Genomic DNA, 15,460 nt, shown 5'->3' on the forward strand with positions numbered 1-15,460 from the left:
ACATGATTTGGATTTGGGGGCTTTTTTCTGTGATGCATGGGTTCCCCGTCAAATGCGCTAAAATTGGCGTAAATTCAGACCACTTCTGCGCAACTGCATGTGCCAGAACAAATTTTCTACGAAGAATTTCATCAACTCTTCACCTATTTTAGACGCCCTTATTAAAACATTCTAATGTATTTATGAGGATAGAACACCTAGAAATCGCATTTCATAATTTTTGAGGTGAGTATTTGTCAAAGAAACTGTATTTTATCGAATTGAATGACGGTACCGGGTTACCTCGTGTATCATGGTTCCTATGTCTTCCGTGTGTTTTTCAGTTTCATTGTTAGCAAGCGATTCTTTTTGTATATCTATCATGAATGTTTATAATTTTCTAGTGTTTAATAATACAACATAATCCAAAATTATACACCATTATGTTGTAAATTTGTCTGTATGGACAATGCATGTTCTATCACGTGGCTCTGTAATTTGATAATGCAGGCCAAAACTGAAAGCCCGAGAAAACATTTGGACATGTACTCACAGAATCATGAACTTTGTTTTTCAAATGTATCGGCTATTATAAGTAATATGTATGGCCCTGTCGCGTTTACATAAACAAGTTCATTTTGTTGTGTATTTTAAATTATTTGGTCATTCGACATCCCATTTTTTTCCAAATTTGGAATGTAAAAATTGCACTAATCTGTAATTTGTTGATTATTTAATAATCAAAATTAAATTCATGTATGTACTGTTATTTTAAATGACCAGTGTAATGTGGTTGTATTACACATAGAAATCGTGATTTATGTATTTGTTTAAATGTTATTTGAGAGTATTTATGCATGCAGCATGGTAATTTCAGCCATTGTCTTCTTCTTTAGCGCACAGGGGCTCCATCAATTATGATGCCCTCGTCAGTTACATACTCGAGATAACTCGTCACAACTCACAAGTATACATAATGTGTTAATTAAATTCTGATAACATGTCCTTAAAAAAAATCTTCCGCATAACATGCTGTCTTCAAACCTAAACAGTATCGATGTGTTCATAATAAAATATATAATTTTGAATCTCTACATTGCCTATATATATATGATGAACACATCAGATACTATTGCTTGAACGCGGGAAATTTCGAGCACCTCTTATAAATGTTAATTTTACAAATTCTGTATGTTTAATATGTTCTGATGAACTAACAAGTGTTGTGCTTTAAAATTCATTTTTACTATCGGATGTTTTTAACTTTTACTATTGAACAATGTATTTATTTGAGCATTTGTAATATGCTCCGTTTCTTTTTCCGTATATTTCATTGACGCATTTAATGCAAGTACATTCATGTAATCATTATGTTTACTTTGTTTATGACGTCGCAAATAAATTTAAATCACCTGAAAAGCCCCAAGATGGGCGAAAGCGCTAGCCAATTATACTAGTCTTCGTTATTTAAAGTTATCTTTAACTGAATATTAATTTTAGTTTGTGCTTTTTTTGTCCTGTGTGTAGCTGAATTTCTTCAGCATTTTTTTGTTTTATAAAGAAGTACAGAAGCATATTACTTTTAGGTACTGAAATGTCTAGTATTCACATATTTAGGTTAACAGGTTTAGGAGTAGAATAAAAATGCAAAATCTAATAACTTTTTCTACTTTTGCTTTTTACAGATTACTTGATAAAGTAAAAGTCATGGTCATGGAAACCCCAAGCCCACAGTGTGTTGGCCGCGAGTTTGTGAGGCAGTACTACACCTTGCTTCATGAGGCCCCACTGCATCTCCACAGGTATTTGATGACTATGATAAGTCCTTTGGGTTCTAGCTACTTGCCTAACATAATATTTATTCAAAACCAGAAAGCTCTTTTAGAATGAGTAAATTAAATAATCTGGTTTGTTATCTATATTTCAAAAAAAAATGTTGCTTTTCTAATGCCAAGTACTCTATGAACTGCCTCTGTCATGCAGTAGCCTCAGCTGAGAGCGCTCAAGGTTCAACAAGTCTCAAAAAGATAGTACAGTCAGTGGAATCCACTTATTAGGATATTCTATTTGCCAGAGAAAAATATCATAATAACCAATCAAGCTGTTTTCGATCGATTTTATGTTGTCTGAAACGGAAGTGAGATGCCCTATATTAATCGGGCATAGATTGATGGTAAAATGGTAAAATATAAACATGGTAAAATATAAATTAATAATTGAAATAGTTTGTTCATTGTTATTTATATCAGTGTGTTGGAAAAAATCGTTTTGCCGTCGTAATGATCAGTATGTAAATTCTACTTCCACTTTCAAATAAATGCGAGCATATTCCTAAGAACATATTCTTTATAAAGCATCCTACACTTGTACCTAATGATATCGTAATGTTACAGTCAACAGGATGAAAGAAGTGATATAAATAGTCATGATTTACCTGTTTTGCAAGTTGTTTGGTGAAATCAACTTGCAAAGAAACAATAACAATTAAAAACACAAAATATTCCCTTTTTAACAATAATCAAATATTGTATTTAACGAAAATGGTGTAAATTGTAAATAAAGCAGCCGTTGTAAGTTGTGTATGACAATAACGTAAACTTTGGATCAATTTCCGTCACCATGCTGTCAGGGCGGTATGTCACGAATTTGACACTTTTTCGTATTTGTTATTTGGATATATTGAACTGGTATTTAAGCTATCAAAATGGTATATAGCAATTAGCGATATTGATTTAGTCTGTACAGGTAATAAGGATTTAAGGCCAATGTCTTCATAAAAATAATTCACTGGCATTATCACATGACAATCTCTTTTGCGATCCAACTGAATGCTACAAACATATTGTATACATTTCACCTCTATCCATCATTTAATAGCCAGGAAATGTTGATTGTGACAAAAAAATTATCGTTACAGATTTTATAGCCACAATTCCAGCTTTGTACATGGTGGCGTTGAGAAACCTGGCGAAGAACAGCCTCCAGTCATGGGACAAGTGGTAAATATAGCATGATTTATAATACTCTATAAATTTGTTAAAATATTATCAATCAGAATTTCAACATGTTCAGTAAAAATATATTACTGAAAAGATTCTGACGTAAATTGGGCCCTTTCACGTATCTTTCTGTTTGTTTTTGAATGCATTACTTTTTGGATATATGCAGGTCCTGCAAGGCTTTGTCAAGGCTTGCCTGAAAGCAGTATCAGATAACTAGGTTCAACCAAATTTCATAAATGAACAACTGTGGAAAATTTGGAACACAAGTTTGCTCCATTTGATATTAAATTTTGTTTTGAAATGTAGATCAAAGCAGGGTTTTCAGTTGACTCTTGACTTCTAGAAATTTCAGAGGTCAAATAACATTTTTAGCTCACCTGGCCTGTTGCCGTCCTGCGTCAACTTTTTACTTGAAACAACTTTTTCTGAATAAGGCCTAGGGTATTGATTTTTGGCCAGTGTTATGCTGGGACGAAGGGCTACCAAGATTGTTTTAATAAATGACCTCGACTCAGATTTAAGGTCACAGGAGTCAAATAAGTGTAAAACCTTTAAACAACTTCTTCTGAAAGTGTTACAAAGTTTGTTCAAATGGATGATCTTCACCTATTTTCCAGGTCACAGGTCAAATATGTTGAAATCTTTAATAGATTCTTTTGAATCAAACATTTATGTTTTACCTGTAGCTGTATTTTAGTCCACTTTAACATTACAAGTGTGAGATTACTACATGGTGAGTGATTCGAACCCATTGGGCCTCTTGTCCCTGAAATTTGGAGGGTCAAAACATGAGCAAAATAGACATATCTTTTCAAACCTTTTAAGAGTCAAAAGCTCTTTTTCAGGAGTCAAAAACATACTTTCGAGGTTCAATTAAAAGCCCTGATCAAAGGATTGGATCATACCTGAAATGAATATCATCCATTTATATTTATTATAATGAATAAATTTGATTTATAATTTCAGGATATTCATAAGAAGATCATGTCACTCAATTTCCGTGATTGTCATGCAAAGATCAGACAAGTTGATAGCCAGGCAACAGTAGGCAATGCAGTTGTTGTACAGGTAACATTAATAAAGCTGTATATCATTCTCAAAAATTGCATTGGTCTACTACTTATCAACAGATAATGTTAACTTAATTATGTCTCCCCTTCAATTTCAATTCAAAAGTATTTTATTGACAATACATTAATAATACAAACATATAAGTTAACATTAAAGAAGATATTATAACAGTATTGACAAAAGAATTCGACAACAGGCTATGCCTATTTCAGTCCTCTTCTTTTTCATGTAGCTATGTTCAATGCTTAAATATAGAAAATGTTGTGATTCGTTTTCCTCTCACACACATGCACACCCACACCAGCTTATGTCTAATACTCATTATTTAAGGGACAAAACTTGTCTGAATGAAGGCATTTTGTATTTGTACTGGTTCTTCTTCTGGTTCTTCTAATCACAACTTGTCCGGGCAAAAACTTTTAAACTGTTAAAAGATATCTTGATAAAACATGAGGTATGCATGCTTTCTGCACAGAAAGTGTGCAGTGCACTGGAAATAGGTCACTGTGACCTTCATCTCAAGGTCAAAGTGCAACATTTTCAATAAATTCTTGTCCGACCCATAAGTTTCAAACCGTTAAAGATATCTTGATCAAACTTGAAGTATAACTGCATCACACACAGAAGTTGTGCAGTGCACTGGAACTAGGTCTTGTACCCCACTATATACAGAGTCATGGCCCTTTGTTTATATTTAATACCAAAGTTTGTCCTGAGAATAAGTTCCATGTTATTTCATCTACGTTGACCAAACTTACCATATTTATGTATTTTGGGAAGATGGAATTTCTTGACTAAAATCTGTTTTTTTGCCCAGTTATATACAGTGTAATGGCCCTTCGTTTATTTTTAATACCGAAGTTTGTCCCCTGCATAACTTCCAAGTTATTAACCTACGTTGACCAAACTTGCTATAGTTTGAATGTCGTTTGGAAAGTAGGAGTGTCGCATTCTAAACTAGGGTCTCGTGCCCCCACTATATAAAAAGATCAGCCCTTTGTTGTTTTTTTATACTGAAGTTTGTCTATTGGCTAATAAGGGGAGATATATGTTTTTGTTCACAAAAACAAAATCTAGTTAAGTAATGGCTTTTGTTTTTTATTCAATTCATTAATGTCTGATCCTACTTTATGCCATTGAAGTGCATTTTGTAGTAGAATTTGTCCAACAAAACCTACCAGATGACTACAAAAAATTATGAAGACTAGAATGGAATACATCTGAAATTTTACAATAAAAATTCAAACAATATTTGTTAAATCCGGAGGGGAGGGGGTTCATTTGGTCATACAAGGTACATGTAATAGCATCATCGTTAGGGTACCTAAGGGTAATTGTAAGTGGGATTTGTAATAGATACATACGCTTCGAGTGTGGCACTGGAATCATGCAGACCATGATAAAATGTACAGGCCTTTGAGAAATATTCAGATGTATTAAATTTAAATATTTGTAGCATCGACTGAAGATAAAACTGCAAGATGGTACTTACTGCTAGGTGTGAATTCTTTTTTTTTTTTTTACATAGGATGATGTTTTTACAAAAAATAACACCCCATTTTCTGTCAGTTGTCTGGAGTATATATATTGTAAAATTACTTAATTGTCACTTCACCTAAAACAAAAATACCCACAATTTTTTGGTGCAGGTGACTGGAGAGCTTTCCAACAACGGACAACCAATGCGTCGTTTCATGCAGACCTTCGTTCTTGCTCCTCAATCTCCAAAGAAGTATTATGTTCACAATGACATCTTTCGCTACCAGGATGAGGTTTTCCATGACAATGACACGGACACAGAAAACCAAGATGAAGGTACATTAAACTGATTATGAGTCCTTTAATGAAACTTGTTTCCGCTTTTCTTTGGAATTCCGCTTTTCTTTGGAATTACTGGAGTGATGTTCATGAAACTTTCTTGACTTCACTTTTTATAAGAGTATTACGGTATGGTGTCGTCTGGCCGGCTTAAACTTTAGTTGGTCTGGCAATCTCTTCCTACATTTTTGACCGATCTCTTTGAAACTTAGTATACATTATAATCATGATATGAAGTTGCGTCTCTCTTAAAAGAATTTTGATACAACAATTGTTCCAAAAGTTATTGCCCTTTGTTCAATTCAGTATTTGTTTTATTTATTCAGAGATCTCCTCCTACATTTTTTGACGGATTTCTTTGAAACTTAGTAGGCTAAATAATCGTGATATGTTGTTGTTTCCTTTGAAAAGAATTTTGATTCAAAGATTTTTGCAAAAGTTATTGCCCTTTGTTTATTTTAGTATTTGATTTTTTGTCTTACAGATTTTCTCCTACATTTTTTATAGCATGTCAGCTAGCGACTCTTAGAATGATGTAGATCTTATTTCAATGTAAGAAACTATATAACGCTGGCATTCGACGGGCGTATGTTGTTCTGCCCCACGGTACTGTTGTTCTGCATGCCACAGTTTTTCAAGATGGTTGCAAGCAGCCTTTTTGTATTTTGACAATTGAAGTTTGTTACTGTTATTTCTCAGGAATTACTGGATAGATCTTCATATAAACTTACTACGCATGTTTAGTATGGAACCTTATACATGCAGCATTTTAAGCTTGGTGTGATTTTTTGTGGCTGCTGGCAGCCATTTTATGGTTTTGACTGTTGAAGTTCGTTATCACTATTTCTCAGGAGGTAAGGAATGGTTTGTATGCCACATTTTTGGCCAATTCAAATGTTCAATATGGCTACTGCCTAACGAGAGTTCAGGCTTGTTAAATCATACTCAAAAGAGGAAGCATATGACACCATCACTATATTACCCCCATTTGTTGTCTGTATGATAAAGGTCTCTGTACGAAAATCTGATGTAATACATACCGCACTCTAAATAGAACAGCTCCTCATTATTTAAAGGAGCTTATTACCTTTCGACCATCATGATCACTGGTCGGTGTTAGTTTTAAGTGCAGACTTCACACTTTTTGACCTGTTAGTAACCAAGTTTATGCATGTTCAATAGTGTGATTGTATGGTTATATTAAGTGCTTTTATAGTAATTTCAGAAAGTTGTAACATCATTTACTGCTTATATGCTGAACTGAACAACAGCATTCCAAGAAAATTGATACTTTGATACAGTGTTTTGGCTAAGCTTTGAAAAAGGTGGTTGACTTTAAAAGAATTGCTGGTTGAAAATGTTGCATTCACCAATACATATTCTGAAAAAAATAGCAGGTTCAAAGTTGAAGAATAGCGGGCTACTTTTGCTGGCAACTGTCTTTTAACGAGAGCACTCGTGATAGCTGTAAACGTGTGGAAAAGTAATTTTTGCTCTTAAATGATGTGAACTTTGTTTATTTTGTTGTAGATTCTGATGTAGAAAATGTGGACTCTAACCCTTCTTCTGTGCAGGAAGTGGTCCCAGACCAGGGCATAGCCACATACTATAGTGAGCCCCCTTCTGCTTTGAGGTTGGTGTCTACCTCAACTACAGATTTCCAGCTGGAGTCACAAATTCAGTAGGGATAACAATATTTATACTTTGTGTATATTATATGTATGTTGCATGTCCAATGACAGGAGATATGATTGTAAGAGTTAAAACTGAAAACTTAAGGATAACAAATAGATACCCAGTATGTCACTTAACAGTTTCAATTAAGTCCAGATTTTAATCGATGCCTGTGTGGAATGAAATATTAAAGACTTTCTAATCAATATAAACAAAAAGCATTACTTTTGAGTAGACTTTGGGTTTTTACTAATGGCCAAGTTGTTGCATTGTTGAAATTAACCTTTCAAAAGAAGAAATCATATTATTAATAAGAAAATATATTACTTAGAACCGTTGATTAAATTACGTCTGCAATAAATAGTTATTGTTTTTCTAAATCTGTTGGAAATAACTTGTGTGTTGTTTTGCATAATTATCTTCATGGTTTGATGCTGATTACAGATTTCTTTTTCTGTTTTGACTGTTATATATTGAAAATATTTTGTCATTCTTTATTCCAGCTCCTTCGTATGATCAATGCATAGCAAGAAATCTTCTTAACGTGAGAAAGTAAATATGTCCGTCTTTGCTGTACAATAACAAATACTGTATTTTGCCTGGTCTTTCTCCTAGTAATGGCACTGCACATCTGGAAGAGCGTGTGGATTCGGCCTCGCAGAAGTCTGAGGAGGAGGAAGAAGAGCTGAAGCCAGAAGAGGAAGCTGAGCTACCTGAAGAAATATTTCAGGAAAAGGTAGAAGAACAAACTCCAGTGGAGCCAGAGCCGCAGGAACCTGAAGAACCAGCACATCTTGAAACACAGTTCACAGAAGGTAAACAATATATCGTCGCATGTTATGTGTTCAGTGGTAAATGTGTGTCCACATGTTACAGTGCTTGTAATAACTTCAAAATATTTCACATATGAGCAAGTATGAATAGACTTAATTCCCTTGCAGAACCAAAGAGTTTGTCATGGGCTGCCATGGCTGGGAAGAAGGCAAACAGTACCAGTTCATCAACAGTCCCCCCATCCATGCCCCCAGCACCATCTGTTGCATACAAAGCTACTTCAGCCCAAGGATTCCCAAAGATTGAGAGCAAACAAGATTCCAGTGCTCCAACAGGTGCCCCTCAGCCACAGAGGGCGCCAAGGTAAGCAGCACATCATGCTTTCACCCAATTTGTCTTGCTTCAAAAGCCAAATATGTATCATTCAGCTTACAGTAAAGGGTACCAACGTGGTAAAAATTGTCACAGTTTTGATGTAGTTCTTTTGAATATTTGAACAGTGAGATATATAAAAAAAAAAATGCAGGGGTCAAACTCCGAACCTTTACACTGCCAATTCTACCAAAGGTGCTATCCAGGAAATTATTATAGAAATGTAGCAATGCATCCAAATGAGGTCCTAACTTCATGTGCGACAACAAAGCCTGTGGGAAAAACTGTGAACATGATGAAGGGGGTAAATTTAAGAAGAGTTAAACACTATCGGGTGACAGTACACAGAGTCCACTGAATAATGGGAAGGCTTACTCAATCATGACTCAGTGGGAGATCATTGGGCCTCCTAATGTTTTGACTGATAGGATAGTAATTTAATAATCTTTGCTCTGTTTAATCTCTATAATCATTTGTGGGCATCACATCCTGGTAATTTAGCAGGAAACAGGCATCCTTGTCATGAAGCACTTAACAAGACGTAGTGCACTGCAGTCTAAAAACTCTGTCATTATTTACAAATTTATATACATTAGAAAGTAATAACTCCTGGTTAGTTTAAAATGGCAGCTTGAGAAAGCCAACATGCTGAACTTTACTGGATATAGGTGTGAAAGTCAAATGAAACGGATCAAAAATAAAGGGGTGACAGAGGCTAAGAGAGTACATCTCCTCGGAACTTGATCGAGTTCAACTTTTATGAAAATGACCCAGGGGGCTGAGGGGTGAGCTATTAATCTATATTCAAGGGGAATGCTGATAGATGTTATTTGTGCAAACTTTCAAACTACATCTTTGTAGGTTAAGGATGAAGTAGGACTTTTTTCATGAAATGATTCAAAGATTATGCAAATCAAAATATATATCCGAGAGGCAGAATAAGGGGTCACCTAGTGCGTAACCTTCAAACGACGTTATTACCGATAGGTTTACACCAAACTTCTTTGAACTCATTCTATGGACTTGATGCCTTGTGTAGAGGGTCACTTGTCCCTCTTAGTTTTTACTGTTATGAATTTAGTTTCTTCTTAATAGTAGTTTTCAGGTTTTTACTCGTGTTTCTGTTGTTGAGACCCATGGGCCTCTTGTTGTAAATTCATGGCAAGTAAACTCTTCCAAAGGTGTAAGCATAGACAAAAGCAACAAAACAAACTTAAGTACTGATCTAAATTATCTCATGCAAGATTTGGGTTGTAGAAGTTTGAGGATTTTAATGTGAATATGAAATTAAAAATGTAGTGAACTATATCTGCAGGCAACAGCGGGGTGAACGTTTCCGTGATCGAGATCGTGGTGGTTTTGGACGTGGTGAAGGAGATGGTGACGCAGACAGCCAGGGTGGCCGACGAGGGGGACCCATGGGAGGAGGCGCTTCACGACACCCAGACAGTCATCAGTTGTTTGTTGGAAATCTTCCACACAATATCACAGAAAAAGAATTGATTGATTTCTTCAATGGTATCTATATTTGTTTAATCTCATTTTGCAAACTGTCTACAGGTTAACAAGCAATTCGAGTATTGATACCAGTAGTATACCCTGAAACAGGTCTTTTTATCCAACCATTAGTCTGCCTGTAAACATTATCTTTTTTGTACAACTCCTGCTACAGTTTCTTTCAAAATTTTGTGAATCTTGACAAATGAAATCACCATAGACTGAAGTTTGGCACCTGTGGTTTTTTTTCTCGCTCAAGCTGTTTTATGGGAGTTACCCCCAACTGCGAAGTTTACAGCCCTCTTCTGAATTCCAATTTGCATATAAATTATATCCAAAATAATGTTCCTTAAACCTAAAACAGGCTTTTATGAAACAGTAGCTGGGGTATTACCCTGTAGCTTAAATTTCTTGTGATCAATTGAAGCTGACATTTTGCACCAAGGACATTCAAGGCTACTCATAATACACTTCAGTAGATGTGTTCAAACTCAATATTTACAATTCTTTACAGTTTGCATTAAGCTTGTAAATTTGATTAAAAGAATAATTTATGAAATAAGATGTACATGTGCTTTATTTAACATTTCTGATGATTTTCAATATATTCCTCTTATAGAATTTATAATCATGCTCGTTTTCATCTGTTGATGATGCAGTCAGGAAAAGACAACCAAATTGTTAACCTTGTTTGTTTGCAGCATATGGTAATGTGGTGGAATTGAGAATCAACACAAAGGGTAGTGGTGGAAAATTGCCAGTAAGTATTAACTCGTGATTATTTGGAGAGGCTACAATGTTAAACCATGTCAAAGTATTTCATTTTATGGAATGTTTCTAAAGTTGGGCCTCTTGTTTCAGTTGCAATATCTGTTGTTGTTTTCATGGGTTAGCAGTATTTAACTGGAAGAACATATTTCTGTTTTTATAATACCCTTAATTTATCTTAAGATGACTTTCCATTATCAAAGATAGTCTATACCTCCTCTCCCATATGTTATATGGAAAATGAACAGCTCTGTGAAAAACACCCTTTCTCACAGTGTTTTAATCAATCAGTCTTCAATAATATATCTTAACAAGAAAGACATTGTTGTTATAATTTTTGAAGCTCATTAGAAATGATGAAAATGACCCTGCAGAAAAATAAATCATAGTTTTTCATATTAAGTGTTTGTGATCACCCTGTTTTGTGTCATCTTTCACTTATTCAAAGGACAAGCTTTTATTTGATTCTTTTCATTTTTTTGTTCCAGAATTTTGGCTTTGTGGTATTCGATACTGCTGATCCTGTTAAACACATCCTGAATAACAAGGTAGTGTACCAAGTTATTGTCGTGTTGCTATTAATGAGCTGTGTTAACATTAATGTTAACAAGTTAAGGTTCAAATTAGGCTAATAAGTAGTTAAATTGACAGAAGTTTACTTTGATTTAACATTTCATCAATTTTTCATCAATTTTCAAATGAAAATATTTTAATGCTGATAGCATACCATATATATGAAGTTTACACAAAATATATTACAGATTGTGTCTTCTTCTAACAAAATTATTTATTTACTCTGTATTTTTGTTTTTACCAGCCAATTATGTACAATGGTGAACATCGTCTGAATGTTGAGGAGAAGAAGGCCCGTGGTGAGGGAGGTCGACAGGGTGGTCGAGGAGGAATGCGTGGCAGCATGGCTGGCCCTGGACGCGGAATGGGGGGAGGCATGGGCAGCAGAGGAGGGTCTCGTGGAGGCGGAGGAGGCATGGGTGGTCCCAGGGCAGATAGAGGCAGCGTGGGAGGGGGGAGAGGAGGAGGGGGAGGAGGAGGTGGTGGCATGATGGCTGGATCAAGACGCTGATGCAGTGTCTGTCCAGTTGGTGCTTCTAGAAAGTATGCAATTCTGACTGGCATGTGAAATCAGTTATAAAGCAGGTAAACCTTTAACACAAGGGATACGATTAGTATTAAGAACTGTCCCATTTATGTACTAGTGCCATCAAACATTTTGTGTGTACAGTAATGTTAACTGAACGTGCTGATTGAAGCATAGGATGAACGTGCTTTTTAATATTTATTTCATGTAAAAGAGAGTGAGGACGTATAAAGACTTTTAACATCGATTGACCAGCTGACACTGACCATGTTGAATGGGCTGGGGTTCCCATGACCTTAATTTCATACGGACTCTTAATCTCTTTAATGTGAAATAAAAAATTAAATAGAATCATTCCTACATGATGATGGTCTCACCATTGTTGCCGATTTTCTGACATTATGTATTTGTTGTAAATAAATGTACAGTGCAGCATCTTTGTGCAGAACGGGTCTCAATCGGTCAACAGTGGTCACTGTATATATATAGTAATGCATTGTATACATAGATTTTGAATAACAGAATTGCATATTTTCTGTAAAAAAGTACTTTTTACATTTTTCCTACTTCATGTTTATGTCAAACATATAACATATGCCTTATGTCGTTGTTCCATCAAGGCATAGATGTTTTCATCGTCAGACGAAATCAAACGACGCAAGGCAGATATGAAAGATCTCCCATTTTCAAATGTTTTGTGAAAGTGATTTTTTTATATTGGTCACATTTATTTCTTAATTTATTTCTGGTTTTTTTTTTTTTGAATTTTTGTCCCTCCCTCAGATAAGAGAGTACTATGCAAAGCGTCACTTGAATTTGGGATGTTTAAATTGATTCTCATATCTTGTGGAAAAATTTTCTACAGAAATTGTTTTCCATTAATATCATAATGCAACAGAGACTAGGAAATATAACTATTAATTTATTGTAACTTTAATATGTCTACATTCCTGGTTTCTGAATATTACAAGTTTTACTAGTCCCGAAAGTGCAGGATACAACAATAGAATTTTTAAAATGCTATTTTTGCATTTTGATATTTTTCTCCTTTTCCTTTTTTTTCTTGATTTTGAGGTGGAGTCATCTGCTAGTCGGAGGGTACTGTCAGGAAAAATATGCAGATTTTATATTGAATAATATTCACATTAATTGTGATATTCCAAATTGGTTTACATCTTGAAATCAGAATATTTATTTTCCTCAGCGATTGTGGTGCAACTTGCTACCTACATGGCAGCATGTGTGATGTAACGATGTGATGAAGTATCGTCTAAGTTTTGCTAAGGACATTAAGAAGTGGTGAGTCTCCCAACACTGGGATAAGGCTGGTGTCTGCTACTTTGCTATTTGGTACCAATAGTCTTTCAAGATGAAATCTCGCATATTTATAGTAGAAAAAAAGAAGACACAGTATAAACACTGTTTGTGGACGCTATCTGGTACTATTGTTGAGTTAATATCGCAGTACTGCTCCACTAATAAGCCATGAACAAGTATAAATATAGTCAAGTGATGGAGGTTCTCTCTACAATACTGCCCTACTCTAATTGTGACAGTTATGTACACTCCATGTATTATATGTATGAAAGGAGGTCTACGCTCTCGGGACAGACAAGCCCAGGTCGGGCACATCACCATAGAAGTGCCAAATGTCACACAAATATAGGTTTCTTTTACTATTATTTCAACAAATTCCAACAACGGTTGCTTTATTTGCCTTGAGGAATGTACACAATATTGAACAGAACAATTTGTCCTTTTTTCAATATTATCCCGTTTTTAAATGCGCATTCTGTCTTGCAACACCAATGCAATTTGATCAGGGAGGTATATTGAAGCCCATCATCATGTTAAGAAAGCATTTTGCTTCGTTCCCAAGGTATGTTGGTAATCATCCGGTAACAACATCACAGCCTGACCTGGCACTGCCTGTCCTAGTGTTACAAGTGACCGGGGCAATTGTGAATGTGACTAAATGTGTGCAAGTCATTGTGTATGTGGTGTAGATAATTTGTTCAGTTTTTTCACACAGCTGTGGCACATGTGTTCTGATGTTCATCTTGAAAGAAGGACAGCTACATATGCTTACAGGTGTTTCAGCCACCTAGAAAAAAAATGTTGACTTAATATTGGCAAAATACAAACAAAAAAAATTTAAACAAATTCCATGTTTTAATAAGATGGCGTATGTTTACAAATTTGTATTGTCTGCCTGCACAAGTTTTGAAAAAAAAAGAAATAAAAAAAAAACTATAAAAATAGTTTGTGTTTTAATTCTTAGATGCTTCCGATTCATGCCCATATTCATATGTTTTCATGCTCAAACTTAAATTATGTGATTAAACAATCTTGTAACACATTTCAATCAACTGGATCAAATAAAAGGACCATGGTGAGCTTATGCCATACCGCAGCGTCGGTCCGTCGTCCATCCATCAACATTTCCTTTAAAACGCTACTAGTCCTGAACGGCCCAGTAGATTTGGACTACATTTGGTCTAGAACATCCTTAGGCCAAAGGGACTCAATTTTGTATAAATGGTGGGTGCAGAGGGGCGGGGCCCAAAAGGGGAAATAGTCTACCGTAGGAATTGAGAGATTTTATTTTAATTTGGTCTGGAGCATGCTTGGGCCAAGGGCACTCAATTTTGTATAAATGGTGGGTGTGGCCCCCCTTTGAGCAGAGGAGCGAGGGCCCAATAGAGGTAAAACCTTTATAATCCATCTCTTACTGTAGGGATTAAGGGATTTTATTCTAATTATGTCTCCGCTTCCAATGAAGGGAGACGTATGTATTAGTACTGGTTCTTATTCTTTCTCTTCTTCTGGTTCTTCTTATCGCAATTGGTCCAGCCATAACTTTTAAACCGTTGACTTTAGGTGTGCAGTGCACTGGAATCTGGTCACTGACCCTTCACCTCAAGGTCAAATAAGTGCAACATTTTCAGTAAATTCTTGTCTCGCCAAATCAATGTCTTTATCAAACTTATACCTGCATCATTTACAGAAGGTGTGCAATGCACTGGAATAAGGTCTCGTGCTTCTCTATATACAGAATTATGGCCCTTTGTTTAATTTCTAATACTAAAGTTTGTCCGGAGCATAAGTTCCATATTATTTCGCCTACGCGGACCCCATTTGGCAGAGTTATGGCCCCTTGAATAAAGAAAAACGTAATTATCTGTAGGGTTTTGTTTCTGTGCAATAACTACAGCAAATGTTAACCGATTTTCTTCAAACTTAGTCACAGGGTTAAATGCCTTAAGGGCTCTTCCAAATACGATGACCACTTTCAGCAGACTTTATTTGACGGAGATATGGCCCCTTCGATAACGAAAAACGTCATTATTTGCCTGGCTTTGTTTCCGTGCAATTACTACAACAAATGTTAACCGATTTTCTTCAA

The 15,460-nt window shown here is 35.4% G+C and overlaps 1 protein-coding gene across 4 annotated transcripts; it reads left to right on the top strand.

Annotated features, from left to right (window-relative positions):
* The first annotated feature begins 44 nt into the window (after positions 1–44).
* On the top strand, positions 45–14,315 carry LOC110447520 (ras GTPase-activating protein-binding protein 2-like). 4 transcript variants are annotated; one of them, XM_021493282.1, is made up of 12 exons: positions 45–225; positions 1,665–1,781; positions 2,897–2,978; positions 3,948–4,049; positions 5,702–5,867; positions 7,401–7,551; positions 8,160–8,359; positions 8,486–8,681; positions 10,006–10,208; positions 10,889–10,947; positions 11,438–11,503; positions 11,773–14,315. In XM_021493282.1, exons 2-12 carry the CDS (start codon positions 1,687–1,689, stop codon positions 12,037–12,039), a joined length of 1,587 nt encoding a protein of 528 aa, XP_021348957.1. In that variant the 5' UTR covers positions 45–225; positions 1,665–1,686; the 3' UTR covers positions 12,040–14,315. The 4 variants fall into 4 exon arrangements, with proteins under 4 accessions (XP_021348957.1, XP_021348958.1, XP_021348959.1 ...); XM_021493283.1 differs by having other exon boundaries at positions 11,444–11,503; XM_021493284.1 differs by having other exon boundaries at positions 7,401–7,503.
* Positions 14,316–15,460: the final 1,145 nt, after the last annotated feature.

The sequence above is a fragment of the Mizuhopecten yessoensis genome, unplaced genomic scaffold, assembly GCF_002113885.1.
Source record: "Mizuhopecten yessoensis strain PY_sf001 unplaced genomic scaffold, ASM211388v2 scaffold3453, whole genome shotgun sequence".
Classification (NCBI taxonomy): Eukaryota; Metazoa; Mollusca; class Bivalvia; order Pectinida; family Pectinidae; genus Mizuhopecten; species Mizuhopecten yessoensis.

Coding starts and splice junctions, on each gene's coding strand:
- LOC110447520 (XM_021493282.1), top strand. CDS start 1,687: ATGGTCATGGAAACCCCAAGCCCACAGTGTGTTGGCCGCGAGTTTGTG. Junction 7,552..8,159: donor CAGCTGGAGTCACAAATTCA/GTAGGGATAACA, acceptor TCTTTCTCCTAG/TAATGGCACTGCACATCTGG. Junction 8,360..8,485: donor TGAAACACAGTTCACAGAAG/GTAAACAATATA, acceptor ATTCCCTTGCAG/AACCAAAGAGTTTGTCATGG.